Source organism: Rhinatrema bivittatum, chromosome 4 (assembly GCF_901001135.1).
Source record: "Rhinatrema bivittatum chromosome 4, aRhiBiv1.1, whole genome shotgun sequence".
Lineage (NCBI taxonomy): Eukaryota > Metazoa > Chordata > Amphibia > Gymnophiona > Rhinatrematidae > Rhinatrema > Rhinatrema bivittatum.
Genome location: NC_042618.1, coordinates 162,197,286 through 162,225,044, shown reverse-complemented (window position 1 = coordinate 162,225,044; position 27,759 = coordinate 162,197,286). Strand labels below are relative to the sequence as shown.

At 42.9% G+C, this 27,759-nt stretch overlaps 1 protein-coding gene and 1 long non-coding RNA gene across 2 annotated transcripts in view; one reads left to right on the top strand and one right to left on the bottom strand.

Moving 5' to 3' along the window:
* LOC115090226 overlaps positions 1-23,704 on the bottom strand; it is a 101,366-nt gene extending 77,662 nt beyond the window's left edge. Inside the window, exons 1-2 of the long non-coding RNA XR_003856348.1 lie at positions 22,914-23,704; positions 1,614-1,668 (exon numbers count right to left, since the gene is read on the bottom strand). This is a non-coding gene — a long non-coding RNA (uncharacterized LOC115090226). The remainder of the gene's footprint in view (positions 1-1,613; positions 1,669-22,913) is intronic.
* LRRC45 (leucine rich repeat containing 45) overlaps positions 23,682-27,759 on the top strand; it is a 170,619-nt gene continuing 166,541 nt past the window's right edge. The window contains exons 1-2 of the mRNA XM_029599051.1: positions 23,682-23,888; positions 23,968-24,229. Of these exons, the coding sequence (XP_029454911.1) occupies positions 23,998-24,229 (232 nt within the window). The 5' untranslated portion in view covers positions 23,682-23,888; positions 23,968-23,997. The remainder of the gene's footprint in view (positions 23,889-23,967; positions 24,230-27,759) is intronic.

Genomic DNA, 27,759 nt, shown 5'->3' with positions numbered 1-27,759 from the left:
GCTATTTATCTTACCTGCAATGGGATATTTAAACTCTTGATAAGGCCAGGGGCAATCCTGTGTTTTAGATAAACAGCTAATTGATTTTTAATTGAAATTGTCTCCTGCCTATAAATCAAAGGATGAGCCAGAGGTGGGTGAGTGGGAAAGAAACACATAAACTCTAAGCTTTTACTTACCTTTTGGCTTGCTTTTATTAACAAACACACATATACACACACTAAAGAGTATACACCAATAGTTTACCTCTCCACAAAACTTTTTGAGTTCTACAATTTCCCCAAGCAATACTTACTGATTCTCTTCTGCCCCCAAAATAATCCTGTCCGCTCAGTGCTCACAGCAGCTGGACAGGTTATGCTATGTGAATCCTGAGCTGGCTGCTGTTACCTTTCTAGGCCCTAATCTTACTATAGTTGGTCTAGTTGGATAGTCATAGTGGTTAGGATGAAACACCTAAAGGTCTATTGCTCGCAGTCTACTTCTGATTGCCCAGGATAATTCACTGCATGATAAATCTAGAGGAAGGCCAAAAAAGACTGTGTAGCTGCAGCCAATTCTGTTATGGTGAAAATCCATCCTGTCCTTAAATTTGGTGATCAGCTCAGAACTGCTGCATTAGGCAATTTCATTATACCCACGAATATTTTCTTCTAAAAAACTCACCAAAATTTACTTCTAAATTAAAGCAGTTTTATAGACAAATTCACCTGGCAAAACATTTCATAATTTCACTGCTTTGAGGAAAGTGATCCTTTCTGCACCAGAATATTCTATCTTATAATTTATTTACTTGACTATGCATAGAAAATATATCTAGTGAAAAACTCTTTGGCAGTTACAGTTAATCTGCAATTTATACACCTGGTGGAAAAAAATGATTTGGTTTGAATAACAGTAATCCAAGCCCTTGTAAATGATATGGTTAGATCACTGTAATTCTCTATTTGAGTGAACAGAAATTAGACTTCAATGTGTGTAGAATACATCTGTACAAATTCTTATAGGTCTAAAGTTGTTGGATCACATTTTACCTGCTCTTAAACAACTTCACTGGCTGCTTGTAGTGACAAAATTCTGGTTCATAGAATAATCTATGGATTAGGACCCCAAATATTTGCAAGGCAGGTTAAAGGTGTATCACCCTAGGCATGGCTTACATTCATCTCAAGATCTACAACTAATTGTGACCCACTATAAACCAATTAGTGGTTATGCAAAAGAGGGCATTTATGTATTTTGCCTAGGATGAAGTCTGTGGAATTGTCTCCACAAGATCTTAGACTGATGGGGGAATTTTTTGAATTTAGGAAGCAATGCAAAGTGTGGTTTTCAGTTGAATTGTTAGAAAATTATCTTTTTGAGATGAGGTATTACTGGGAACTGCTATGATGTTCCAGATATTAGGATTGTATTTGGGAAAAAAAAAAAAAGATTTTTTTTACTGCATTAATGTAGTAGTATATATATTCTGGTTTGTATTTGTTTTATTCCTGTAAACTTTCTCAGTTTCTTTGGAAAGTTGAGCAGCTATAAACTGAAATAAATAAATAAATTAATGTAGTTGTGGACTATAAGTCTGCAGCCATGAAGATCACTTCCTCAGAACTCACCTCGCACAAAGACTTTCAGCATTTCTCTCATCAGTTGTATAGCATCTGCCAGAGACTAAAAGGAAAAAAGATAGTTATGCAGTAGTAAATTCAGGCAGGAAAGCTGCAGCGAGACTATCTACCATCCTCCCCACTTCCTGCTCCAAAAGCCCATATAAGAAAAACAGGGAGTGGGGGGGATGGGGGTAGAATTGGTTCTTTGTAGTTTTACTCAAACAGATAGTTCTTTTCCTCAGTTAATTTCCACCAAACCTTGTAGATTTTAACTCATGTCCAGTGTGCCTTCACTAAATTAAGCTTCACAAAACAGGGACACTCTCGTATATGTTTCTATATCATCTTGTAACAATATATATGATGATTACTATTAGTAGATCTGCCCGTGCTCTATCATACCATCACCTGTCTGACAGCTTGTTTGCACCCTTCTTATTCCCTTTACTGGACTTTTCCATGTAAAGATTCAGTCCCAAGTATAGCCTATCATCTATCTATAGGCAATGATGTTCCCCGCCTTGATAGCCTCTTGTAAGGCAAGTAATCAAGTACTAATAAATATCATTCTGGATGAATATCATTCACCTCACCCCTCCAGAAGTGGTTTGCCAAGCCTGTATATTGCAATAAATTATAGGTAATAAAATTTATAAAGTGCATAATTGGGCTTTTGAAAATTGCTATGATATATGCTACTTTTACATGCACAAATCCTTTTGAAAATTACTCTCTATGTGCAATTATTCTGATTACTGCTATACTTGTGGTTTTTTCGGTATAATTTGAACTCTTCTCCCTGACACAAATGTGAATAGATCATTTTATACTTCCCATTGTCCTTATTATATTTGTCTCTGCATGGATACCTTTATTTCCACAAGGCATGGCCTTTTTCTAGATTATCTGGGTATATTAATTTAGGATATCCAGAAAACTTGATAGGCTGTGGTCACAGGACAGGCCTGGGAAGCTCTGCATTTTCCCCATTTCCCTCTCCCACTGCTCACACACTGCGTGTGGCTGTTAATTCACTCCAAATACTCCTGCTGTTGGGAGTCTGGTTCAAGTCACCAAACTTTGTCAAATTCCTAATCGGCAGGCACTAAACCAGAGATTTGCTTGGTTCATTTCCTGGGGGGTCCAGAAAGAAAATCTTTATCTCTCTCTACAAACCCCATCCACCTCATCTCCTTCTCAGCCTAAATCCTTCCAACTTCGTAAAAACCTGCCCCCCTAGACACCCTTTGCAACGGCTTGCCTTCCAACATCCCAAATCACATTGACCTGGAGACAGCAGATAGTGCTATATCCTCCTGGGCAGAAACTACCCAAAAAATTGCTAACTTATGCCCCAATCATTCGAAAAACAATTACACAAACCAAATCATCCAAAAAACCCTGGTACACCCATACACTCAAAACCCAAAAAATCCAGCTTAGAGCAGCTGAAAGACACTGGCGCAAACATCCCACTCCTGCCACAAAACCAATCTATTACCAACTCATGCATGCATATAGAAACGCCATTCAAACAACTAAAAAGAATACTATGCCAAGAAAATTCACCACCTCCAATTCAACCCAAAGGCACTATTCTCCCTAGTCTCCAAATCTTACCAAATCCAACGTGTCTACACCCCAAGTCCCCTCCACACAGACCCAATGCAATGAAATTGCCCTCTTCTTAAGAACAAAAATATCCCAACATCACTGCGCCAAGTTTACCCTAATACCAAAAATTCCCCCAACACCAACAGCATAACCCCCCCCCCCCCCAATTACACCCCCATCCTCTCTTCTTTTGAACCCTCCTCAACTCTAAGAAATAGAGAACATTTTTAAAAAGATGAGACCTTCCTCCAATCTCCCGTCGGAAACCATCCCTACTAAACTACTTACTCGCTATTCCTAAAACAATAGCCACTTCACTCTCCAAAATCAGTGGAAACTGTTCCCTGGAACTCGGCCTGGTCCCTAACTCCCTGAAACAAGCTGTGGTCAAACCCATTCTAAAAAACCCTCCCCTTGATCCCTCCAATCTATCTAACCTTCGTCCCATCTCCAATCTCCCTTTTCCTCTCCAAAGTCATTGAGAAACTAGTAAACTCTCTCGCCTCTCTGACCACCTAGAACAATCCAACATACTCCTACCAACACAATATGGTTTCCAAAAACCCTCAGTACGGAATCCCTACTCCTCTCCCTTACAGATACCATCATCAAAGGAATGGATGCCGGTAACTCCTATCTCATTGCCATGCTAGATATTTTCTGCCACTTTCGATACCGTAAATCAAACATCCTCATCAACACTCATCAGTATAGGAATCTCAGGTACTGCTCTTTCTTGGATAAGTCCTTCCTCCAAAAACCGTACTTACACAGTCCCTCACCGACAACTTTACATCCCCCCTGTTAATCTCGACTGTGGCGTTCCCCAAGGGATCCTCCCTCTCTTCCACCCTAATTTAACATTTATATGCTCCCCCTTACAAACCTCCTCTCCACCTTGGTATTACACACTTCATCTATGCGGATGATGTGCAAATCCTCATCCCCCTTCACAAACTCTGTACTCACCCGCACTCCAAAACTGGAACACTAATTCCTCGCCTCCATAAAACCAGCTCCTCACTGACCTGCACCTAGCCCTCAATCCGCAAAAAACTGAACTCCTCCTCATCTCCTCTAGACATGCATCCATACCCATTCCCTCCACTCTCCATTCCCCAACTTTCTCTCTGACACAAGAAACCTGGGTGTTATACTTGATAACCAACTAACCTTCAAACCATATATCAAATCTATCCTTAGCAGCTGCTATTTCAAACTACAAACCCTCAAAAAACTCAACCCCTTCTCTACTTCTCTGATTTCCGTACGGTACTCCAATCTATAATTTTTTCAAAAATTGATTACTGTAACGCTCTCCTACTTGGACTCCCTGCTAACCCACATCAAACCTCTACAACTCCTTTCAAAACGCTACTGCAACGCATCCTCTCTAATGTCAATAAGAAAGACCACATTACTACTCCACCCGCATTGATCTCCACTGGCTTCCCATTCACTCATGAATTATTTACAAGACCCTTAACCCTCATCCACAAAAGTATTACTAACGAACATTACAACTGGCTAACCCCAGCTTTTCCTCCATCGTACCTCCACAAGACCCACCCGCTCCTCTCTCCGTGGAACTCTTATTCCTCCTCCATAAAAATCCACAAGGACTCATCTCCAACCACCAATAGAGCCCTTTCCCTCGCAGGGCCCCTCCCTTTGGAACTCTATGCCTCTTGACCTACGCAACCGAAACCTCCACAACCCCACCTTCAAAAAGAAACTCAAAACCTGGCTCTTCCTCCAAGCATACCCCCAATCATCATCATCACCTACTAACACCCTAACCCGACCATCATCTCTCACCAACACCCCCCCCATCAGGACCTACACCCAACACCCACCCCCTCTAACCCCTCTAAGGAATTACAAACCCCTCACTTAACCTCCTGCAGATAAAAAATGGTACTTAGTACAACCTCACACATAACTTCATCTCAACGACTGTTGTTTTCGCGCTTATACAATTTTGTATATAACCAGTGTACATATCAATTGTTCCTCGAATCCCTGTACATATCTTATCCTTATGTATCTGTTTTCACCCTCCCCCCGCCCCTCCTTTGTCTCAAACTACCACCCTTACCCCTCCCTCCCCAAGTTATTTAGTTACTTGCTCTGTTACTGCGCTTATGTTACATACTGTTTTTTGTAAGGGCTTTGCCTATATATCTTTTGGTTGGTAAGTTACTTGTAAACCGGCACGATGTGGCAAACGGTTGTCGGTATATAAAATTAAATAAATAAATAATAAATAAAAATATATGTGGATTCCATGCCACAGGGCTTTTGCCATTTTGTTGGATTACCACAAACAACTGTCCATTCTGGGTAATTTAAAAACACAGTTTAAGTCCATGGATGGATTTCTTCTTCTTCCAAAGAATGCTTCATCACTACAAGTATAAGAGGGAACATTTCCTAATGATGCTCAGTCTCATTCCAGATCCAATCCACATTTTCTTGCATCTATCCTCAAGGATTTTTTTTGTAACTTATCAGGCCTCATTGAAGAAAGATTCACTATGGTTGCAATTACCTTTAGTTCTGTCATCTTTGAAATGGAGATGAAGCAATTTGTTCACAGTATCCTGTGCAAGAAAACCAGAGATTATGTGCTAGAATAATTGTCCACCTCCTCTGTCTAAAGACACAAAGTTAACATTCTAGGAGCTGTTTAATGCCACTTCAGGCTGTGTTATGCTGACATTCCTCATTAGAACTACAGAAATGCAGTGTGGTTCTGTGTTGGAGGAGAGTGGCATAAAGGCACTGAGACACATGGAGAGAGCAAGTTTGCTTACCGTAAACGGTGTTTTCCGTAAATAGCAGATGAATTAGCCATGCTGTCTGGGTACGTCCTCCGTGCCACTAGGTGGCGGAGCTCTCGAAGTCTAGCAAAGTCCTTTAGCCAGGTACTCCCTCCGTCCTGTATAGTAACAGGATCACCTCAGGCTCCTCAGTCAGTATCAAAGCAAGGTAGGTATGCTAGAACTGTCCGAGGAGGCGGGTGGGTCAGCATGGCTAATTCATCTGCTATCTACAGAAAAAACACCGTTTACGGTAAGCAAACTTGCTCTTTTCTCGTAGATAAGCAGCTGATTAGCCATGCTGTCTGGGAATCCTCCAGCTGACATAATGAGCTGATAATTTGTGTAATTTGGTATATTTGCTCAATATGAGAGATTGAGATGGACAGTTCCTATGAAGGTTGTGTATGTATGGAACATGTGCTCTTCCGTAGGATAGTCTGTCCTATTAATGCATCTTCCACAATTTGTTTATTGAAACAGCGATGGGATGTGAAAGTGTGCAGCGATGTCCCTGCTGCCGCTTGTACTGAGGCCCCAAGGAGAAACTCGTAGAGATTGGCCATCGGGTTGCAATGGCATCCTCTTGTGTGCCTTTGGATTCATAGGTAGCGTTTTGCGATCGTTGTTGATAGCAAATTTGTATATAGTTCGATAGGCACGTAGAGAGAGTGTGTTTTGTCACTGGACGCCCTTTAGCGTTCGGGTTGAACGATAGAGCTGTGAACGTCTGTCAGGTGAATGAGTGCACTGTTTATAGTAGTGTAGCGTACGTTTATAGTGCAAAGTATGAAAACTGAAAATTCACCCTTCCATGGCTGTACTGTCTATGAAAGATATTGAAAGTGAGAACCTTACTATTGATTGAAAGGGTGGAAGTATTAGGTGCATAATGATAATGTTTATGTCCCACGGCACCGGTGGATTCGTAAGGTGGATGTGGGCATAAGCAGCTCTTCATGAAATGGATATTATAGTATGACATGACATAAGTTCTCCATTGATATGAATGTGGCAGAGAAGCCTGTTCAGGAGGGCAAGTTAATGGGTTGTTAAATATGAAGAAGTGTAGGTGGACCACTGCCTGTTGTGAGCCTGGTTGAGAGGTGTCTCGAGGACGCAACATGTGTTGAGAGCAGGAGAAGTTTAGGTGTTGGTATATGACCCGTTCAATCCCCATGCCACGAGGTGAGGGGAGAAGTGAAGAGGATATAGGAGAGATTCCTTGTCCTAGTCGAGTATGTGAGGACCTGCTGCCCAGTGGAAAAGGGTCGCAAGATTGATTGAGTGTAGGAAGTAGCTGTCCAATGGTTACGTGGCTACACTGGTGCTATCAAGAGCAGATTCGCTTGGTTTTTGATGCGTATCTGGAGCATTCGAGGGATGAGTGGTAGCAGAGGGAACCCCTACCGTTAAGTTGTGAGACCAATTGATGAGAAAGCGTCTGGAGCGATTTCCCGTGGGTATGGGTAAATTGAGTAGAAGGGTCCAGTCTTCCTCTTTTTTTTTTTTTTTTTTTACAAGAGGGTAATGGAAGGATGACTGACTCTCCATTGAGAGTATGTGCTGAGACACCTTCTGATGTATTTCCCAGTCGTGGGGATGAAATATTCTGTTGAGCTTGTCTGCTCTGGAGTGTGAATCTTGTCAGCTAAGGTTTCTGCAGAGAAATTGATCGTTGATGAGTCTAGTACAGTATATGGGCTGTCTGCTTGTTGAGGTTCAAACCACTGAGCCTTCTTCCTTGTGATGTAGAATATCGCAATCTGGTTGTCTGTATGAATGAATATTATCGTTCCTCGTAGGGAGCCTCCGAAGGATCAGAGGGTGTCTTTTGTGAGTAGCAGTAGATATGTGTTGTGCACGGTTGTATGTGGCCCATAGAGCCTGTGTCGATAATTAGTGCAGTTGAGTTCTCCCGTCTCTGGGAAACGTGTTCTTGGTAATATGTTCTGATGTCGTAAGGGCAATTTCTTTTGTCAGTTGTCGGGAGTAGACCCCAGGTAAGACCGTTATTCATGCTGTTGGTTAGAGCAATGGAGTAGAGGATGGATGGAGACATTGAATGCATTGGTTCCTTAGGTTCCATTACAGGCGACGCATAAGCAGGTGTATCTGCGGGACCACATAGATGAATCTTGTCCTAGGATTTGGCCAGCTGGTAAGGATCCAGGCAGAAATGAAATTGATCGCAAGGGTGCCTGGCTATCTGTTATGAACAGGTGTCAGCCAGGCAGGAAATGATCCCGCTGCTATGCCATCGAAAGGGGAGTAGCACCGCGCCCTGCTTGGTGAGGATTCTAAAGCTAGTAGGGACTCTCTATGAGAATTCCTATTCCGGTTGATGGAGGCTAAGTCTTGCATGTCAAGCGGAGTAGTGTTAATGAAAGTTAGAGCGGGGGAATGCAGCCCAAGTGTGGGGAAATGCACAATGGAACAGAACAAGTAGAAAAGACTGCGTCACATGAAGATATGGGGGGGGGGGGGGGGGGGGTGTTAACAAATCCCCCAACGGTCCATGGAGAACCTCCCCGCTTTCCTTGTGAAATTTAAAGTTGAAGTCGTCACAGGAAGTCCAAGACATTGAACATGGTCAGTAGAACGATATAGATAAAAATTTGTTCGATAACCTGTGCCCATAGGTAAAAGAAGGATGTTCCCTGCCCGTTGGGCAGTCGGAGAGAGGTAAAAGTTTGGATCACATCCGACAGTGTGGTACACCTAAGAATATGGGAAGACTGCGCTTCCCCTGGTAAGAAATAGTGGAATGCACAACTATGGATTTTCTGTTTTGTTTTTTTTTAATAGAAAATAAAGAAGGTATTGTGAAGTCTCATGTTCTGGGAGAGAAACTGAAGAAACTGGAGTACTGCATGCAAGACTACTTTCCATAACAAAAAGCATCCCTTTCTCCAGTGACGTATATAGTAGTGGCCATTGGAGAGCCTTTTAGCGAAATGGTAATACATGCAATGTCTGCTAAGTGGGGGGGGGGGGGGGGGGGGTGTGTGGAAAAAATGAGATCTCTCCTTTTTTTTTTTTTTAACCAGTCGGTGCAGGTCCATAAGATGGATTCGCCGAAGGAGAGATTTCTCACCCACTGCAGTAGTTAGAGGAAGTAGTACTCCAAAGAGGAGTACTTGAAGATTTCTGTATGGAACGACGGCAGAAGGACTTTTTAAGGCCATGTATGCCATCATAGCAGGGTCCTTAATACAGAAGTCGCCTGTAAGAACTAAGAAGGATTCAGGTTTGGTTTTTTTTAAAGAAGCATCGACAGTACTGAAGGTCAGTACCATGATCTCCAACGGTGCAGACATATCGCGCGAGATGCAGTTGCCGTGGCAGCAAGGTACTTGACCACATTAGTACACGGTAGCTGGCGTTGCCACGCAGGTGTGATCTGTCAACTTCACAGAATCATGCGTCAGTGCACCCCAATTGGTTTCGTAGGCAGGCGTGGCAGCAGGGTGGCGTGTTCGTGGGTGCATCGCACTATGCAGGTGGACACGTTGGTGAGCCTGTGCGCGTGTCCTCAAGTTTTGGAAGTGCTCATGGTACCATGGAGACTGTGCTCCAATGTTTACTGATTTTTTTTTGCATGCCCATGTCCTGGGCTTTCGTCTGGTTGAGGTACGTGTCCGTTTTTGTTTTTTTTTAATTCGCACGTGCCTGTTATATATCGTAAGGTATGAGATCGTGTAGTTACTTAGCGCGTCTTGTATTTATTTATATATTTTTGCGTTCGATTCCTGCCTTGGCACGCACTACGCTTTCGTACACTGTGCCCCCGCGTCAGTCTCTCTGAGTGCCTGGCATCCGTAGTGATGTACTCGCGTGTCCGGCACCCATATCCTGAATACCGCCAGCGCATCTGAAGTTGGCGCGCTGTCTTGTGCCTTGGGAAAAAACATGGGTGTGACGCTGGCTAAGCTGACATAAAATACCTGTGAGACAGCTGGGCGGCTGGATGAGCTGAGGGAAGCATCAGGCACAGGCGGATGTGTGGGCATCAATGCGCGGGCAGACCTATTGCGTCGTTGACCCTATGCGCCGGCGTCGATGGTTCAGTGCTGGCGCTTTCTTGCGGTGGAGCCTGTGGCAATGATCTGGCGCATGCTGATATGTAGGAGTGCCGACGCACGCATCGATGGGCTCGGGGCGTATGGCGCCTGCCCTGATAGCCGGCACCTCCATCGATGGCTCAGAAAGAACGAGTCAGCCTGGTTTTGAAACTCTTACTTTAAAGCCTTCTGAGAGTGCATGAGCAAATCTCTGAGATAGGACTTGCAAATCCAGGACTGGCTGGCCTGTCTGTTGAGACCAGGTCTGCGCCGATGGACGGTGCACTTTGTGGAGCACTTCTGTTCTTTTCCACGGCGTTCCCGGGCTCAACTCAGTACCTGACCCGCTGAACGGGAGGCTACTGAGGAGACAGACAAGGACAAGGGCAACAGCCCAATCAGTCTGTGAAAACCGCTTTTTTGCAATCACTGTTAATTTCTTTCAGCAGCCGGTAAAGTAAACAATGGCTGATTCCCCCAGTCTCTACTCGGTGCCAGCCCGGATAAACCGGGGGGTAAGCGAGGAGACGAAGTTAAAGGTAGCAAGTCGGCTGGGAGGGGGTGCCCCAAGATGTTGAAAAATCTCTTGAGGGCAGCTTTTGAGGAAGGTTTCTTTCCTTCTTGTTTTTGTTCTTCTTCTTTCTTTATTAAGAGCTTGTTTATACAGAAATATTATTGTTTGTTTTAAGTATAGTGAGGAGAAGTAGAGAGCTCCGCGCATTGTGTTGCGTGGAAAAAAAATTAGACTGAGGAACCTGAGGTGATCCTGTTACTATACAGGATGGAGGGAGTACCTGGCTAAAAGACTTTGCTAGACTTTGAGAGCTCCGCCACCTAGTGGCATGGAGGATGTACCCAGACAGCAAGTCTAATTCAGCTGCTTATCTACGAGAAAATGTAATGTCTCCTTTAATCACAGAATACCAGAGGCCATCTTTATTAGTGGCTCTCTAGACTTTACTTTCTTATGCAATGTAACTTTTGATACTGTATATTATAGTTGTACAACTGGAACCTTGGCATATGAATTACAGCCAAAAATAGCCCTTTGGATCAATCCATCTGTATCAGTAATCTCTTCACCCCACCCCCAATGTCCCTTGGTTTGGCTCATCTCCAACAATAACCCTTGCTTTTCCACAGGTGGATTAATGTCCATGCAGTACACACCAGGAATTTTTGGCTGAAAAAAGTCAGAAGGGAAAGAGAAAGATATCACCTGAGAGGAAAAAAGGTGAAGGGCACAAAGAGATGGGAAGGAGGGGTAGAAAGAAAGATCAAATGAGGGAAGAGCAGGGGGAGATGCGTTGCAAGAGGAGGGAGTGAGAAGCAGTGGAGGGGGTGTGTTGAGATGATGTAATTAGAAGGTGCTAAGAAGAGGAAGGAGGTGGCTCAACAACACTCTTCGGCATAGCAAGGAGAAAGCCCAGGCCTTAAGTGACCAGCAGCTACAGCTTAGCATTATCCCCTGACTGAAAGAGTGGGAGGGAAGGGAACTGCAGCAGTGACCACCTAATTTCCCATCTCTCTATCTTGCACTATGAAGCTGAATATATATTAGGGTTGCTAGCTAACAACTTTTGTCTCATAAGGGATGAGTTAAAAAATCACTGTCAAAACTCTGCCCGTAATCTGGGATGTAATCAGAGAAGCATAAGAACATAAGAAATTGCCATACTGGGCCAGACCAATGGTCCATCAAGCCAGCATCCCCTTTTCAACTGTGGCCAATCCAAGCTACAAGTACCTGGCCAAGTACCTAAACACTAAGTAGATCCCATGCTACTGATGCCAGTAATAGCAGTGGCTATTCCCTAAGTCAACCTGAATAATAGCAGTTAATGGACTTCTTCAAGAACGTATCCAAACCTTTTTTTAAACCCAGCTACACTAACCATATCCTCATGCAACAAATTCCAGACTTAACTGTGGGTTAGTGAAAAAGAATTTTTCTCCAATTAGTTTTAAATGTGCTACTTGCTAACTTCATGGAGTGCTCCCTAGTCCTATTATCCGAAAGAGCAAATAACCGATTCACATCTACCCTTTCTAGACCTCTCATAATTTTAAATACCTCTATCATATCCCCCCTTAGCCGTCTCTTCTCCAAGCTGAACAGTCCTAATCTCTTTAGCCTTTCCTCATAGGGGAGCTGTTCCATCTCCTTTATCATTTTGATCGCCCTTCTCTGTACCTTCTCCAGTGCAAATATATATTGTTTGAGATGCGGTGACCAGAGCTATACACAGTACTCAAGGTGCAGTCTCACCATGGAGAGAATCAGAGGCCTTATGACATTTTCCATTTTATTCACCATTCCCTTCCTAATAATTTTTCCCTATATGAAACTCCTTACACTTGTCCACATTAAATTTAATCTGCGATTTGGATGCCCAATCTTCCAGTCTGGCAAGGTCCTCCTGCAATTTATTACAATCCGCTTGTGATGTAACTACTCTGAATAATTTTGTATCATCTGCAAATTTGATTACCTCACTAGTCATATTCCTTTCCAGATCATTTATAAATATTGAAAGCACCGGTCCATGTACAGATCCCTGAGGCACTCCTCTGTTTACCCTTTTCCAATGAGAAAATTGACCATTTAATCCTACTTTCCTGTCTTTAACCAGTTTGTAATCCACAAAAGGACATCACCTCCTATCCATGACTTTTTAATTTTCTTAGAAGCCTCTCATGAGGGACTTTGTCAAACGCCTTCTGAAAATCCAATACACTGCATCTACCAATTCACCTTTATCCACATTATTAACCCCTTCAAAAAAAATGAAGCAGATTTGTGAGGCAAGACTTCCCTTGGGTAAATCCATGCTGAGTGTGTTCCATTAAACCATGTCTTTCGATATGCTTTGTGATTTTGATCTTTAGAATAGTTTCCAATATTTTTCACAGCACTTAAGTCAGGCTCACTGGTCTATAGTTTCTCGGATTGCCCTTGGAGCCTTTTTAAATATTGGGGTTACATTGGCCACCCTCCAGTCTTCAGGTGTAATGGATGATTTTAATGATAGGTTACAAATTGTAACTAATAGATCTGAAATTTCATTTTTTAGTTCCTTCAGAACCCTGGGATGCATACCATCTGGTCCTGGGATGCATACCATCTGGTCCAGGTGATTTGCTACTCTTTAGTTTGTCAGTCACAGTGATTTGGTTCAGTTCATCACCCTTGAAAACCATCTCCGGAACCAGAATCTCCCAAACATCCTCATTAGTAAATACAGAAGCAAAGAATTAATTTATTCTTTCTGCAATGGCCTTATCTTTCCTAAGAGCCCCTTTAACCCCTCGGTCATCTAACGGTCTAACCGACTCCTTCACAGGTTTCTTGCTTTGGATATATTTTTAAAAGTTTTTATTATGAGTTTTTGTCTCTACAGTCAACTTCATTTCAAATTCTCTCTTAGCCTACCTTATCAATGTTTTACTCTTAACCTAACAATACTTATGCTTTTTCCTATTATCTTCAGATGGATCCTTCTTCCAATATTTGAAGGATTTGTTTTGGCTAAAATAGCATCTTTCACCTCACCTTTTAACTATGCCGGTAATCGTTTTGCCTTCCTTCCACCTTTCTTAATGCGTGGAATACATCTAGACTGCACTTCTAAGATATTTTTAAACAATATCCACTCCTGTTGTACACTTTTAACCTTTGCAGCTGCACCTTTCAGTTTTTTTTTCTAACTAGTTTCCTCATTTTATCAGTTTCCCTTTTGAAAATTTAGTGTAAAGCTGTAGGTTTACATAATGTCCCCCTTCCAGTCATTAGTTCAAATTTGATCATGTTATGATCACTATTGTCAAGTATCCCCACTACAGTTACCTCTCTCACCAAATCCTGTGTTCCATTAAGAATTAAAACTAAAATAGCTCCCTTTCTCGTTGGTTCCTGAACCAATTGCTCCATGAAGCAGTCATTTATTCCATCCAGGAACTTTGTCTCATTTATTCCCTCATTTCTTGGACTGTTTATCACAATCCTTGATTAAACTCTACTAAAGAGGTGCCTACAAATAAGCATGTACTTAGATGAGCCTATGCATAAATGACAGAGGTGGGAGCCGATTCAATAATGTGTGGCTTAAAACTGTGTGCTGAAATTGCAGAGGACGCATTTATGCCCTTGCCCAGGGGACCAGATCTATGGAACAGCCATTGATCCTAGCATTTTCAGGTAGGCCCCTCATCTTGGGCCTCCTGCTTGCTACCAATTTCTTCACCTGGGCCTGCAGCTTCAAGACCCTCTCTCAGATCATAAAGGCCTTCCCTAACTTCGTATAAAAGCATATCCCCAGATACAGCAGGGACTTGAAGTTTGTAAATAACTCTTGGACTGGTTCACTACCCATCCCAATACCTCCAAGAGCTGTCTCACTCTCAAGGTGGACTGTTCAATTTCTAGCCTCAACTTGGCCTTCCCAGCCAGTAGTCCAAATAGGGGTGGACCAAAATCCCTTCCTTCCTTAATGATGCTGCCACTACTACCATAACTTTGGTAAAGGTGCGTGGTGCCATGACCAGACCAAAAGGCATAGCCTTGAATTGATAGTGGTTCCCCAGGACCACGAACATCAGATACTTCTGATGAGCTTATGCAGATATGCTTGTGCTAAATCTAGAGAGGTAAGAACTTCCCTCTCCTTACTGACCCCATCACAGACTTCAATGTTTCCATCTTGAAATGGGATTTCCTGAAGTATCTATCCACACTTTTTCGGTCTAATACCGGGCAAAATGTGCCTTCTTTCTTTGGAACTACAAAATAAAGCAAAGAACATCCCTTTCCTAGCTCAGCCTCAGGAACTGCTACTACTGCTTCCAAGTGGAATAGTTCCTCTACTGTTGGCTGAATGGCTCCATTATTTATTTGGGATCTGCATTAGGTATTTGTTGGGAACAGGAGCAGCTAGTTCAAGGATATAGACCTGCCGAATAATCTCAAGGACTCATCTGTTCTTTATAATATGGGCCCACTCCTCATAAACCTTGTTAGTGAGCCACCTACTGAAGGGAGGAATGGACTTAGAAAACTTCATTTGGAACTCTGAGAGTTCCTGCATCTTTGGAAGGCTCTCTCTCTCTCTGCTTCCCTTCTGGCTACCTGGAAAAAAAAAAAATCGGCCTAGCTTAAGTCCTCTCCTTTTGCAAGTATGACCTCCTAACTTACCACTATTGCTTGAGTCTTTGGGGCAACTCTTAAAGGTTCTTGCTACCCCTCGGCCTCTGTCTTTTGGCAATCTCTAAGGTTTAGAATCTCCTAGGTTCTTTACCAGTTTTTTTAGATTTTCCCCAAATAATAAGCAGCCTTTAAAAGGTAGCCTGCTTAAATAATCTTGGAGGGCGAGTCAGCCACCCACTGTCTTAGCCACAGGAATCTTCTTGCCATAACCACTGCAGCTACTTGCTTGGATGAGGTTCTAATTAGATCATACAAAGTGTCCACCACTGGATTTTTAGAAAATATTCTCAATAGGTCGAAAGAATTTCTGGGCTGTAAAGTCCAGATTATTCCCAGATCTATCACGTCAAACTCAGAACGTAGGAAACAATTTCTTATATTAAGACCTCAGGCATTGCCACTTGGTATGTATTTCATTTTTAAAGTTTCCATGCAATGTTTGATAAAATACAATGGGAAGTACATATATATATTTACCTCAATCAGTACAGCTTACAAATTCTTAGTTAAAAAAGGAAAACCATTGTTAAGTTCATCTCCAGGAACTACATAAAGCGCTCATTTGAAGGAGTTAGATCTCTTTAAGTTTAATAAAATATCCTATAGTCAAATTTCCTGATTTTGTTATACTATAATTATACTTGAAGTTGTGTAACTTGGATCTCGTTCCTTTTGAGGGCTTGATTTTCAGGTAGAGAAAGAATTTATTTTCTTGTTTGAAGAAACATAGTGAATATTTTGAAATTTGTGTTTGTTTCTACTTCCTGGATTTCCTGTAAGTTTGTGTTTGCTTGATGTTTTACTATGTAAAATTCAATAAATAATAAACAAAGTGTCCACCACAAGCACAACCCCCGACTCTACCTTGGCAGTTTCGACATCTGTATCAATGTCTTCTTTGCCTTTACCTATATGCCCTTGCTGTAGCCACTTCACCATTGCTCTACCTATATATCCACCGCATATCGCCGCCTACAGAGATAGGCTAACCAATTCAAAGGTCCTTTTTAGGAGAGATTCAGTCTTCCAGTCCTGTGCACCCCTGAGGGCTGTGCTCCCTACTGGAATCATGGTTTCCCTCATTGCTGCTGTGACCGAAGCATCCATTTTCAGAACTTTAAATAATTGTTCTATCTCCTTTTGCTGCTGTGGACATAATCTCCCCATCATATTCCTGACCTTCCAGGCTGTGTCTGGGGCTTCCCATTCCGCCATGATCAATTCCTTAATGGCCGAAGGGGAAAGGCTCTGAATGGTTTCTTAATCCCCATGACCTCTTATCCTCATCTTAATCTAAGTAGTGCTCTACTTTTACTATAAATGTAGCCAGCTCCTCCTTTCCAAAAATCCTAACTGCAGCATCATTGCCTTCTCCCAAGTCACCTTTTCCCTGTCATTCTTCCCCTGAACTCTGATGATTTAAGTCCTCTGTGCTGCAACTCTGAGGACTATAGGCCAAAAAGGTCTGGTTAAATCTGGGGAATGGATTACTTCTTTCTCCAGTTGGGTCCTTTTAGCCCTTCTCCCCAGGGGTGTACGGAATGATCTAAGGCCTCCATTTTCACTGCTTTACCTTTCATCTCGCTGTATGCCTTGTGCATCAGAACAATGAACTTGGGGAGAAATCCATTTCTCCCTGTCTCCTAGGCACGGGTCTCTGACTTCATTGCCCACCTGAACTGGGCCTACCTCACATTCAGCATCGGTGTTGCTGCCCAGGTCTGGGGTCCTTTCCCTGGCTGCCACCTCCCAGACTTCCCACTATGTGGGTGTTAGCACTTATCCCACTACTCCGGCCTCCCACCTCTGCCATTCTGTTTTGTACCCGTTTCTCTCCAAAGGACGCTATTGAACTCTGCTTGTGGTTCACACAGACAAGGCATTTCTTTCCTCTTTCTTGCATATCTTGGGGGGGGAGGTGCTTCTCCTGCAGAATTTTTCTCTCACAGAGCTGCTTGCCTCCCTTTTTTTTTTTTTTTTTTTTTTTTTAAATTTGCTGCAGGACTATGCGGGCAATGAATAAAGTCCTGCCAGGCCCAAATGGGACTGGATTTCAAAAGGAATGAACAGTATTACCTGTGAACCCTTTGCCACTAGCTCCTTCCCTTTTTTTTTTTTTGGTGGCTATTCCAGTGTCACCACCTCCACTGCTGAAGGTAGACCCTGCTATCCAAGAATATATAGACTGTCAGAAAAAGAAAAAAGTTCTCTGCCTTCCCCTAGCAGTGAGAGAGTGTATTCCCGTTTGTCCGGGCCTGTCTGCAGGACAAAGAGGATCACAGTTTTACAAGCAAATTTTTTGTGCGCAAACCTGCTTGCTGCATTGGGAGTAACCTTTGTGCACAAAAAATGTGCGTACAACTGCAGGTAAAACCGTGCACTCTGCTGAGTGCCCTATACTGCATCGGCCTCTTGGTTAGGCTGAAAGACAGAAACCCATGAAGTCTAACCCGACTTCCTAACACTTCTTTTCATGGTAATGGTGCAGAAGCAACCTCCCATATGTCTCCCACCTCCCCCCCCACCAGGCATTTGTAGTCAGTTGCAAAACAGTGAAAACATTTCCTTTCTTGGCCCATATATGCTGGTCATCACAAATAACATTACAATCCAAGGATTTATTTTCTAGCTAATGAAAGGTGCTTCGAGGGTACAAAAAGTTGGCGATTTTGTTACATAGATACTATCGCTGGGTACCTTTTCCAGTTGAATCAAATACATAATTTGTGTAGCCGAGGAGTCAGCGTAGAAAAGGCACAAAAATGGAGTTCAGGGAAGGAAAGCAGTGAGAGTACTAGGGGCAGTAGTGTTTTTCCCATGTATGCTCATTAAACACCTATTTCTTTTTTTTTTTTTTAATCAGGTGGTGATAACCAATTAAAACCTAAAATCAGAAGCCCTAATTATGCTTCCAAAGTCCAGCTAATCCAAACCTATCACTATCTTTTTCCTCCAAAACTACATCCTGATTTTATTAATTACTAAGGGGCCAATGCAATACCATGCGCTAGCTGCTGCGCACAGCTTAATACGCAATTGGACTTGAGATTTGGACGCGCGTCCATAAACCCCATTCCAATACAGGAATCGGCGCATCCAAACTGCACATCTAAATCACTGCATAGCTAATAGCACTCATCACATGTAAATTAATGTAGATGAGGCTATTGGCTAATCCCCTTGATCCAATAAATTTTCTGCGCAGCCAATACGCCCTTGCAACATGGCAAATTTTACGCCAGCCCAGAGCTGGCATAAAGGTATGCCCAGAGCCGGCACAACCTACTATGCAAGCCATGCACTTGCACAGGGTGGCGACCTGAAGGGTGCAGCGACCTGGGAGCCACAGACAGCCCCAAGTTGAAGACAATGCCGCTGCGAAGCCACCCAGTTCTCCCAACAGGCTGCGCGGCTGAGAGCAAGGAGCTGCAGGGCTGCCTGGCGGTCCCAACCTGCCAAGCAGCCAGAAGAAGAAAAGGCTGCGAAGTGATTCCCAACCTTCCCCGTGGCAGAAGTGAAGAAGAGGAAGATCTGTGGCTGCCAGGAGAGTCCTTGATGTGCATGTGTGAGAGAGGGAGCTGGTATGTATGTGTATGAGCAGGAGGGAACCTGTGTGCGAGTTTGAACATGTGTCTGTGCATGTGCTTGTGAAAGGGAGCACACACGTGTGTGTGTGAGCGTGTGTGTGTGAGCGTGTGTGTGACAGGGAGCATGAGTTTGTGAAAGGAAGCATTGCGACCGGTGAAGAGACTAGGCTCTAAGGTTGATGGAATAAGAGGTCTAAATGGTTCTTTTTGAGCAATAAATTATGCAGTTTATATCAGAAAAGTTTGTGGTATCCAAGCATAAGGTGTTCTCTGAAAGGATGGGCGTCCAGGCCTGCCACTTCTCTTCATGTGTATGTCTGAGCATGTCTGTGTGTGTGTGTGAGAAGGATTGTGTGTGTCAGCAGGCATGTGGTGTATGAGAGAGAGGCTGTGTGTTTGTGTGTCTGAGCATGTATGAGAGCATATGTATGTCTAAGCATGTAGATGTGTGTGAGAGAGAAGGAGCAAGTGTGTATGTGAAAGGGAGCATGTGCATGAGACAGAATGTATGTTTGTGTGTGTTTATGTACAGATATATATCTAAATCTACGACAATCCCAGGGTGACTGGAAATAAAAAATTCCCCAGGTATGGAAAGCATGAATCCTTATCCTTATTAGTTTTAATTTGTGGATTTTATTTGATGATTTGAAAAATGTTATTGGTATCTGGGCAATTTAAAAAATTTTATATGAGTTTTTAATTATTAGATCTTCCATTCATCAGCTGTTTTGAAATTTTATTTTATTAGTATGTATATACTATTATGATTTATGTATTTATTATATTTCTTGATGTTATTGTTTAATAGCTGAGGATTGGTGATGGCTCTTGTTCAATTATTGGTAGGCCCACAACAAGTTCCAATGCAATTTTTAATCGACACAGGAGCCACCTCTTCTGTTATATGTGTTAAGCCAATTGCTGTCAGAGAATCACGTGAAACCAATACTACGATAGGTTTTGATGGTAAGCCTAGTGAAAAACATTTAACTGAATTAACTCCTGTGGCAATTAAGACTACACAGGGCAGAAGGGAGGCATCCGTAAAATTTTTAATTGCCGAACATTGCCCAGTAAATCTCTTAGGTCGAGATTTACTCACTCAATTTGGATTGACATTAACCTTTAAAATTCCCGATTCTAAAAGCATTCTCTCACTGGTTGCTCTAACGAGTAAAGAAGCGAATGTTGATATCCCTGATGAGTGGAATTGGGATAAATTGCCATCAGAATTATGGAGTACGGAAAAAGCCCCCTATGGGAAGGCTAAAACAGCTCCTGCTTATCGGATTAAAATAAAACCATATGAGCAGGGTCCATATGTGACTCCTTATCCAATTAATAAAAAATTGATAGAGCCTACGATGCGTCAGATTGCGAGACTATTAGAAAATGGTATTATTGAAGAATCTGAATCACCCTATAACACTCCTCTATTCCCTGTACCGAAAGGAGAAAATGATGTGAGAATAGTTCATGATTTACGTGCTTTAAATGAAATGGTAATCCCACAATATCCAGTATGTGCCAATCCATTGACGCTTTTGCAAACTCAGCCAATACATAAGTTTAACTCAGTCATTGATTTGTCTAATGCATTTTTTGCTATCCCCTTACATGTGGCTTCCCGTGATTTGACATCATTTGTATTTGGTAACAAAGCGTATCGGTGGACGAGACTTCCACAAGGTTTTACGGATAGCCCAACTGTATTCTCAAAACAATTGAACAGGGATTTGGAAAGGTTTAGGAGAAAATTACCCAAATCTGTGTCCTTATTTACATACGTAGATGATATCCTGCTTTCCACAGACAATAAGCTGGACTGTTGGGAATGGACCTTTAAATTGTTACAAGTATTAAGTGAAGCTGGATATAAGTGTAATCGACAGAAATGTGTATTGGCTAAGACGCAAGTGAACTTTTTAGGTCAAGTTATATCTTCCAAAGCTAGACACATCACAAAAGATTTATTGTTAGAATTACAAAAGCAAGAACTTCCTCAGACATTAAAACAACTTCGTGGATTGCTGGGAACCTTTAATTATTAATAATTTGTGGTGGCCCGTACATAGCCTCACTTTCCTGTTATTCACTTTCTCAATTTAGACTTTGAATTGCTGAAACTGTAAGATCTTTTGTGCAACTTGTAAACGTTGCCCACTGGGTTCAGACCCAGGTGTCCAGTCCAGACTGGTTCTGGCATCAGCATATTCACAAGTCCAAGGTCAGCATTTCATCACTCTGATTTTCCATTGATGCACTGCATACAGAGTCTGACTTGTGGTTTCCAATTCGTTTTTTGCCTGCATGTTTCTATTTATACTTTATGGGGGGGGGGGGGTTATGTATTTGGTGAGGGTCTGCTTGTGTGAGCAAGGAGAGATATTCTGTTAGCATTTAGGAATCTACAGCAGCTTGGGGGGTCATTCACTAAAGCTTTATCGCGTGCGTTAGGGCCTTTTCGCATGCGATATAATGCAAATTAGGGGGGGGGGGGAAGGAGTCGGTGGTAATTCGCTGCCGGCGATAACGTTACCAATGTTATCGTCGGCAGTAGCGCGCTGAATAGCACCACCTTTCACGGTGGTGCTATTCAGTGCGAAAGCCGGTGCGAAGGCTGCGGGCTTTCGCAGGCCCGCCCCCTCATTTTCGCTGGATTCATCATTCTGCGATGAATGATGAATCCAGGCCTTGGTTTGTTCTGTTTTCCTAATAGGAAGTGTATGGGTGTTTTAGGCCTGGTGTAATATTTGCAGTGCTGCCTTCTCCTTGATAGGGTTCTTACTTTTTAAGTGCTGGAAATTAGTGCTGTTTTGGTATGGGAGGCTTATAATTCAATTGTAATTTATTCATAGCTTTCTGAGGGTCAAACCCACACCCAACACGTGTTACAGTAGTCCTGTTTCTTAGTTTAAATTCTGTACTGTCTTCCATTGCCCAGGTTTTACGCTCCCTGTTTAATGTAACTTTACTTTCTACCTTGATGTTAATTGGTTTCCCCTCAGTTACATTGTAAACCTGTACGATAAGACCTAGTCTTGAGCATCGGTATAGTAAAAGAAATTAAATAAAATAAATAAATAAGTGTCTTTTTTTGTAGGATTTTCTGGTTGGCACCATAGCAGTGCATGTAAATATAATATGCATGTTGATATTTTTTTAATCTCAGAAGACTGTACTTTGAATATGCTTTTTCATGTACAATCTTTTATGAATGTATATTTTTAACTGTGTGTGTGCGCAGAGGGTGGGGATGGGATGCAAGGTTATAAGGTTTGCCTAGGGCACCTAATACTCTTGCACTGGCTATGGTTTCCAGGGGAAGGAGTGACAGTTTTTAAAGTTTAGGTTGCTGGAAGTAGCTGGGCTATTTTTGGTGGACTAAGACAGAGACTACATGAAAATGTGAACCGGGAGGGGAGGGAAGGCAGTAAAAAAAGCTAGCCCCGGCCCTGTGTATGCCATGCTCGAGGGCTTATGGAAAAAAAAAGAAAAAGGAAAATCCTGCTCTCTGAGATTCCCCCTAATCGAATCCGCGCGATACTGAGTAGGAGGAATCAAATAAAGCAGTAGTTACTTTGGAAAAAAAAAAAGTTTTTCAAAAGAAAATAAATTCTGGATGCCCAGTACACACACATAAGATACACGCTACATGCTCCAGGCCCTGTATCGTGTGTGTGTGTGTATATGCCGGTAGTGAGAGAAAACTGGACGCTGGTAGATTGAGCCTCTAATTTCCCAGCCCCCTTGACAGCCACCATGGCGCTTGTCCGCCCAATGTTGAGGAAGCGCTAGGGATGCACATGTCCCTAGCGCCTCGTTTTTAGTGCTACTCCTTATTTAAATATTGGATTGTGTGCCTAGAAGTCGGCTGGGCGCACATTAGGAAAATAGGCGCTCGACACTGAGCGCTGGTTTTCTGCGCAGTTATTGCATCGGTCCCTTAGTGTAATAACAAAGATTTCTCAAACATTTCTATGAAGGTAATAAACAAATCTAATGTCACTTACATTTCGCGCTCACCTTTTTAAAACCGGCGCCTTCCTCTGACTCCATCTTCAGCAACGGCCTGTTCTTCTACTCCTTCCAGAAACAAGCAGGTTGCTGGTCTTTGTAGTTCTTTTGGTCCCGGAAGGGACAGCGGGGGATATCTATCCTTATAGTTCTTCCCGCTCTTTGGGCGCGAACGGGGGTAGTGGACCCTGTAGCTCTTTTCAGCGCGTGCAGTGGAGGGAGCTCAGATACCAGTCTTTGTAGTTTTGTCCGGCTCTTATGAGAAATAGGGATCCCAATTCTTTTACTTTTTTCCAGATCGTGGGGGCAGGGGGGATGCCGGTCCTTGTAGTTCCTCCCGACCCCTGTGGAAGGAGGAGAAATTAGTGCTTGTAACTTTTTCAGCCCGAAACAGGGGATGCCGGCCCTTATAGTGTTTGCTGGCTGGTGCGGGAGGAGATGGGGGATGTCAATCCTAGTTAATCACTCCGGCCCCTGAGGGATCGGGAATGCTGGTGCTTATGGTTCTTTCTGGCTCGGGATGGGATGCCGGTACTTGTAGTTCTTCACAGCTCCTGGGGGAGTGAGGCTGCGGCGTGGAAGAATAGCTTAGTAGAGCACTGGACGAGAAACCAGGGGTCTAATCTTACGTTACCCTCCGTTACCTCAGGAACAAATTTAGGAGGTCATTTCAAAGGAGCGAGGGATGCTTATCACTTTTGTAGTTCTTCCTGGGCTCTGGAACCTGGGGGAGCGAGAGATGTCGGTACTTGTGATTCTCTCCGGCCGGTCCAGAGCGCGCAATTTGCCGCCGGGCTGTCATATCGCTGCGCTAGGGCGGCTGGGATTGGTAGTTCTATGTCTATCATATGTAAAAAGTAGCATTGTGCAGTGGACTACAACTCTCAGCATTCCGCGCTCTTCCTGGTTACCAAGCCAGTGTGTATGTGCTAAGAGATCTGGACACCACTGGGAAGGGGCTTTCAAAGCAGGTACTTTAGTGTGTTTGTCTGTCCGTTGAGCGGTTTACTGAGGGAAGGGAAGTTTGACTCGTTTCTTTCTCTCTTTAAGGGCATTCATGCAAAACCCTCAGCAGTGGAAATGGACGAATTTACAAGGTCCTATATCCAGCTATGTAAGGAGAGTGCCACTGAGCCTCAGGAGCTGGTGCTAAAGCAGCTTCGTGTGCCCCGAGATACTGCAGGGAAGACGCTGTTGGATCTCTCCACCCAGAGCCTGTCCCTGGACTCCTGTGCTGTCCTGGGGAAGCTTTTACAAAGGGATCAGTGGTTTACCGAAGTGCTGCTGAGTGATTGCATGCTGACTGAGGAAGGCGAGTCTGCTCCTTCCCAAAAAGGCGCTTTTGTTTTGAGGAGATGATGGCTATTTGGGGGGAAGGTGGCAAGAAAATGATTGGAGACCAATTGCAGCACAATTGGCTGCTTTCTTCCCAATGATGCTGTCCTCCCCCTCAGCACTCAACTAGTTCCTAGGGCCCGAAACCTGCTGAGTTTTCAGAATAATCCTAATGAATATACATGAGATAGATATTAGTACCTTATAGACTTAACAATTTAATAAAGCATGAGGTTTGGAGGATAGACTCCACTTTGTCAGATGCAAGAGGTGCCACTTGACTCCTGTCATTTTTGCTATACCAGACTAATATGGCTATCCCTCTGAAGATTTGAATGTATGCTGTCTCAGTCATATACAAACCTGTTTCATGCATATTCATTAGGGTTATTCTGAAAACCCGACTGGTTTGGGCCCCTCCAGGACCAGAGTGGCCCATTCCTGCCTTAAGGCATAGTGCAGCTGCCTTCTCTGCAGCATCTCTCCCCCACTCTTTAAACTCACTGCAGTATATCACTGCTGTTTCTGTCCCCCACTACTGGTCTATTCTGGGCCTCCCAGTGGCAGTGTTGGACCAGAGCCACAGAGGTGAAAAACTGAAGGAGGAAGGAAAGGGGAAGAAACTGGATTGGACAGAGATAAGAAAGGGAATGAAAGAAAGAAGATGAGGGAGACAAAGGGAGAAAGGCAGGCTGGTCATGAGAGGGACTGACAGACTGAAGAGGAACGTGAAAGGAGAATGAAGAGAGAGACAGAGACAGGAGAGAAAACTGAAAAGGAAAGTGGGGATAAGAAAAACAAATGAGAACTGGGAGATATGCAGAAAGAACAAAAATTCAGATGCACAAATGGTTGAAAATGTCTTTCATTTTCTTATTTTTCTAGTATAAAAATAACAAAATGAGAATGCAAGCACACAGGATCTAAGTGGTAATTTTCAAAACTATTTACATACTCAAAACCTGGTTTTGTACGCTAATATGGCTGTACTGAAATAACCCGGGATTCTGCGCATTGAAGTATGCACATATTTTTACACAAACTGCATAAAGGCAGAGTTAGAAGCTAAGCACTTGCTTTTCGGTTTAAAATATGTCTGTAAATTATGCCCACTGAAGAGAAAGTCACAGATAATTTTCTTGTATGTAAAAAATAGGTTCCTTTTTTCCTTTTGGAATTTATCAGAAGAGACTCTATTATAATATACAGACTTATCTAGGTAGATTCTCAAAAACTGATCCCATCCTCAACCAAGGATAGCAGTGAGTCCTTTCATTTTAAAGTTAGTTATTGTTCTCTTCCTCTCTCTATTCCCATCCCCCAATCCTCAATCTACCCCAATCTCTCTTTGTTACTTCCCTCTGAAATCCCATCTCCATCTCCCTCCTCTGATATCCTGTCCTCCCCCCCCCCCCCCCTTCCCTATTCTCTGGTACCTTATTCCTTCCTAGTATTGATCATTATGATCTCTTTTCCTCCAAAAAAGAATAACATTAATTATCCAGACACACTAGAAATAGCAATAATACATTTTATTTTTATAAAGGATCATTCCATATCAAGTGGTGGCAGATCCACTGCCAGTTCAGCAAAATTGACAAGGGCCATTCCAGACAGCCAGACAAAGTACCAGCCACAGTTTTCCAAGTTTTTATTTAAGCACAAAACATTAAAAGCAAGACACTACATAGGAGAATTGCTTAAAATGCAGATTTCACAAAAATTCACTTAATCTTTTTTCTGCCTTGCTCATGCTTTTGCATGTCCCATTAATGCGTGACAGATTGGCTTGTGAATAAATGCATTGCCTTCCTGATGAAGTTGTTATGGGTGCTCTTCTGGAACCCAATAGGTGTCTCTATGGGGTGGCCAGTAAAATGGCCTGGCAAGTGTTCTAGAACATGAACGTGAATATTTTCCTGCTCTTCAAGTATTCAGCTTCCATCCTGGTCAGTATTTGGCTTGCATCTATGATAATTCCTGGTGGATTGGCCATATATACAAAGTTATTTTACTGGCCCCCCCCCATAGCGACAGCTGTTGGGTTGAAAGAGAGGACATTATTGCACCCATAACAATTTCATCAGGAAGTACATTTATTCACAAGCCACTCTGTCACGGATTAATGGGATATTCAAAAGCATGTGCAAGGCAGGAAAAAAGATATTGAATTTTTGTGAAATCTGCAGTTTAAGCAATTCTCATATGTAGTGTCTTGCCTTTTCTTGTTTTGTACTTAAATAAAAGCTTGGAAACCTGTGGCTGATACCTTGTCTGGCTGTCTGGAATGGCCCATAGGCAATGGGGTTGTCAATTTTGCTGACTTGACAGTGGCTCAGCCACCAATTGACCATTGCAAGGTAGCTAATCAGCATACAAAGTTTTGCATTGACTTTTGACTAATTTATGAAAATATGTTTAAACAAATATGTCAAAAGCTAAAAGTGTGGTAAGCACAGTAAACTGAGTTGCATTGTAAAATTTCACATCTCTAGCTCATTTGCATGTTTCACGGTTGGGTGCCAAAGATGGCTCTTAAAATAGTGCATTCATGCATGCAAATGATGCTTGTATTTGGGACTGTAATTCTGACCAAAGCAAGGTCATCTACTGTAGGTCATTTACTGCAAGTAAATGATATGACAGTCTTTTCAGAATTCTGCAGTAACTGTAAGCCCAATGAATATCTACCAAAAATAAAAGAATCATAAAGAAAGGAGGAAAGCAAGGTAACATTTAACAGTAGTAACAGGAGAGATAGCAAAGGGAGCCATTTAGGGGTAATTTTGTGCAGCCTGCATAGAAAAGTTAGCAAAAATGAACATCAATTACACAGATTTTCAAAGCAAATTACATATGTGTGTTTGCTTTTAAAATTATACCACCAAAATCTCAGGCATTGGAATGGGTTGGGCCATCCGGACCCTGGTTCTACCAACTTTCAAGCCTTGCCATCTCAGTAGTTCTCCTGTAGGCACTGCACAGTTTTCTGCCGGTTTGAGCCATGTAGGTGCCTGTATTCTTGCATTGAGCATAGCGAGAACGGCATGAGAATATAGATATCCGCGCAGCTCAAATTCACCGAAAGCCATGCAGTGCCTGTAGGAGCATGTCTGGGAGGGAGCAAAGTGAATGGCTTGTTAGGATAAAGGACAAAGGGAGAGAGGCAGGCTGAGTGACTTGGGGGAGGAGGGGGGTCTGAGGCTAGCTGGTGGGAATTCAAGGCTGGAAGCCCAAGGTGGTTGGGGGAGGGGGGGTCGGAGGCTGGGGAAGAGGTCGGGGAAAAACAAGGCTGGCTGGCTGGGGGAAGGTTGGAGATGGAGCTTGGCTGGTTTGTTCCCCCACCAAAACCAAAAAGGCTTTCTACTGCTCCTGAGCAAAACTATCCGTACATAGTTGCACCAGCTAAAATGTTTGTAGAAACGTATTGGGAAATATTACACACATTTTTGAAAATACAAAAGTACTTGCATAAGTTCAAATCCCTCCCCAACTTGACCCCTGGGA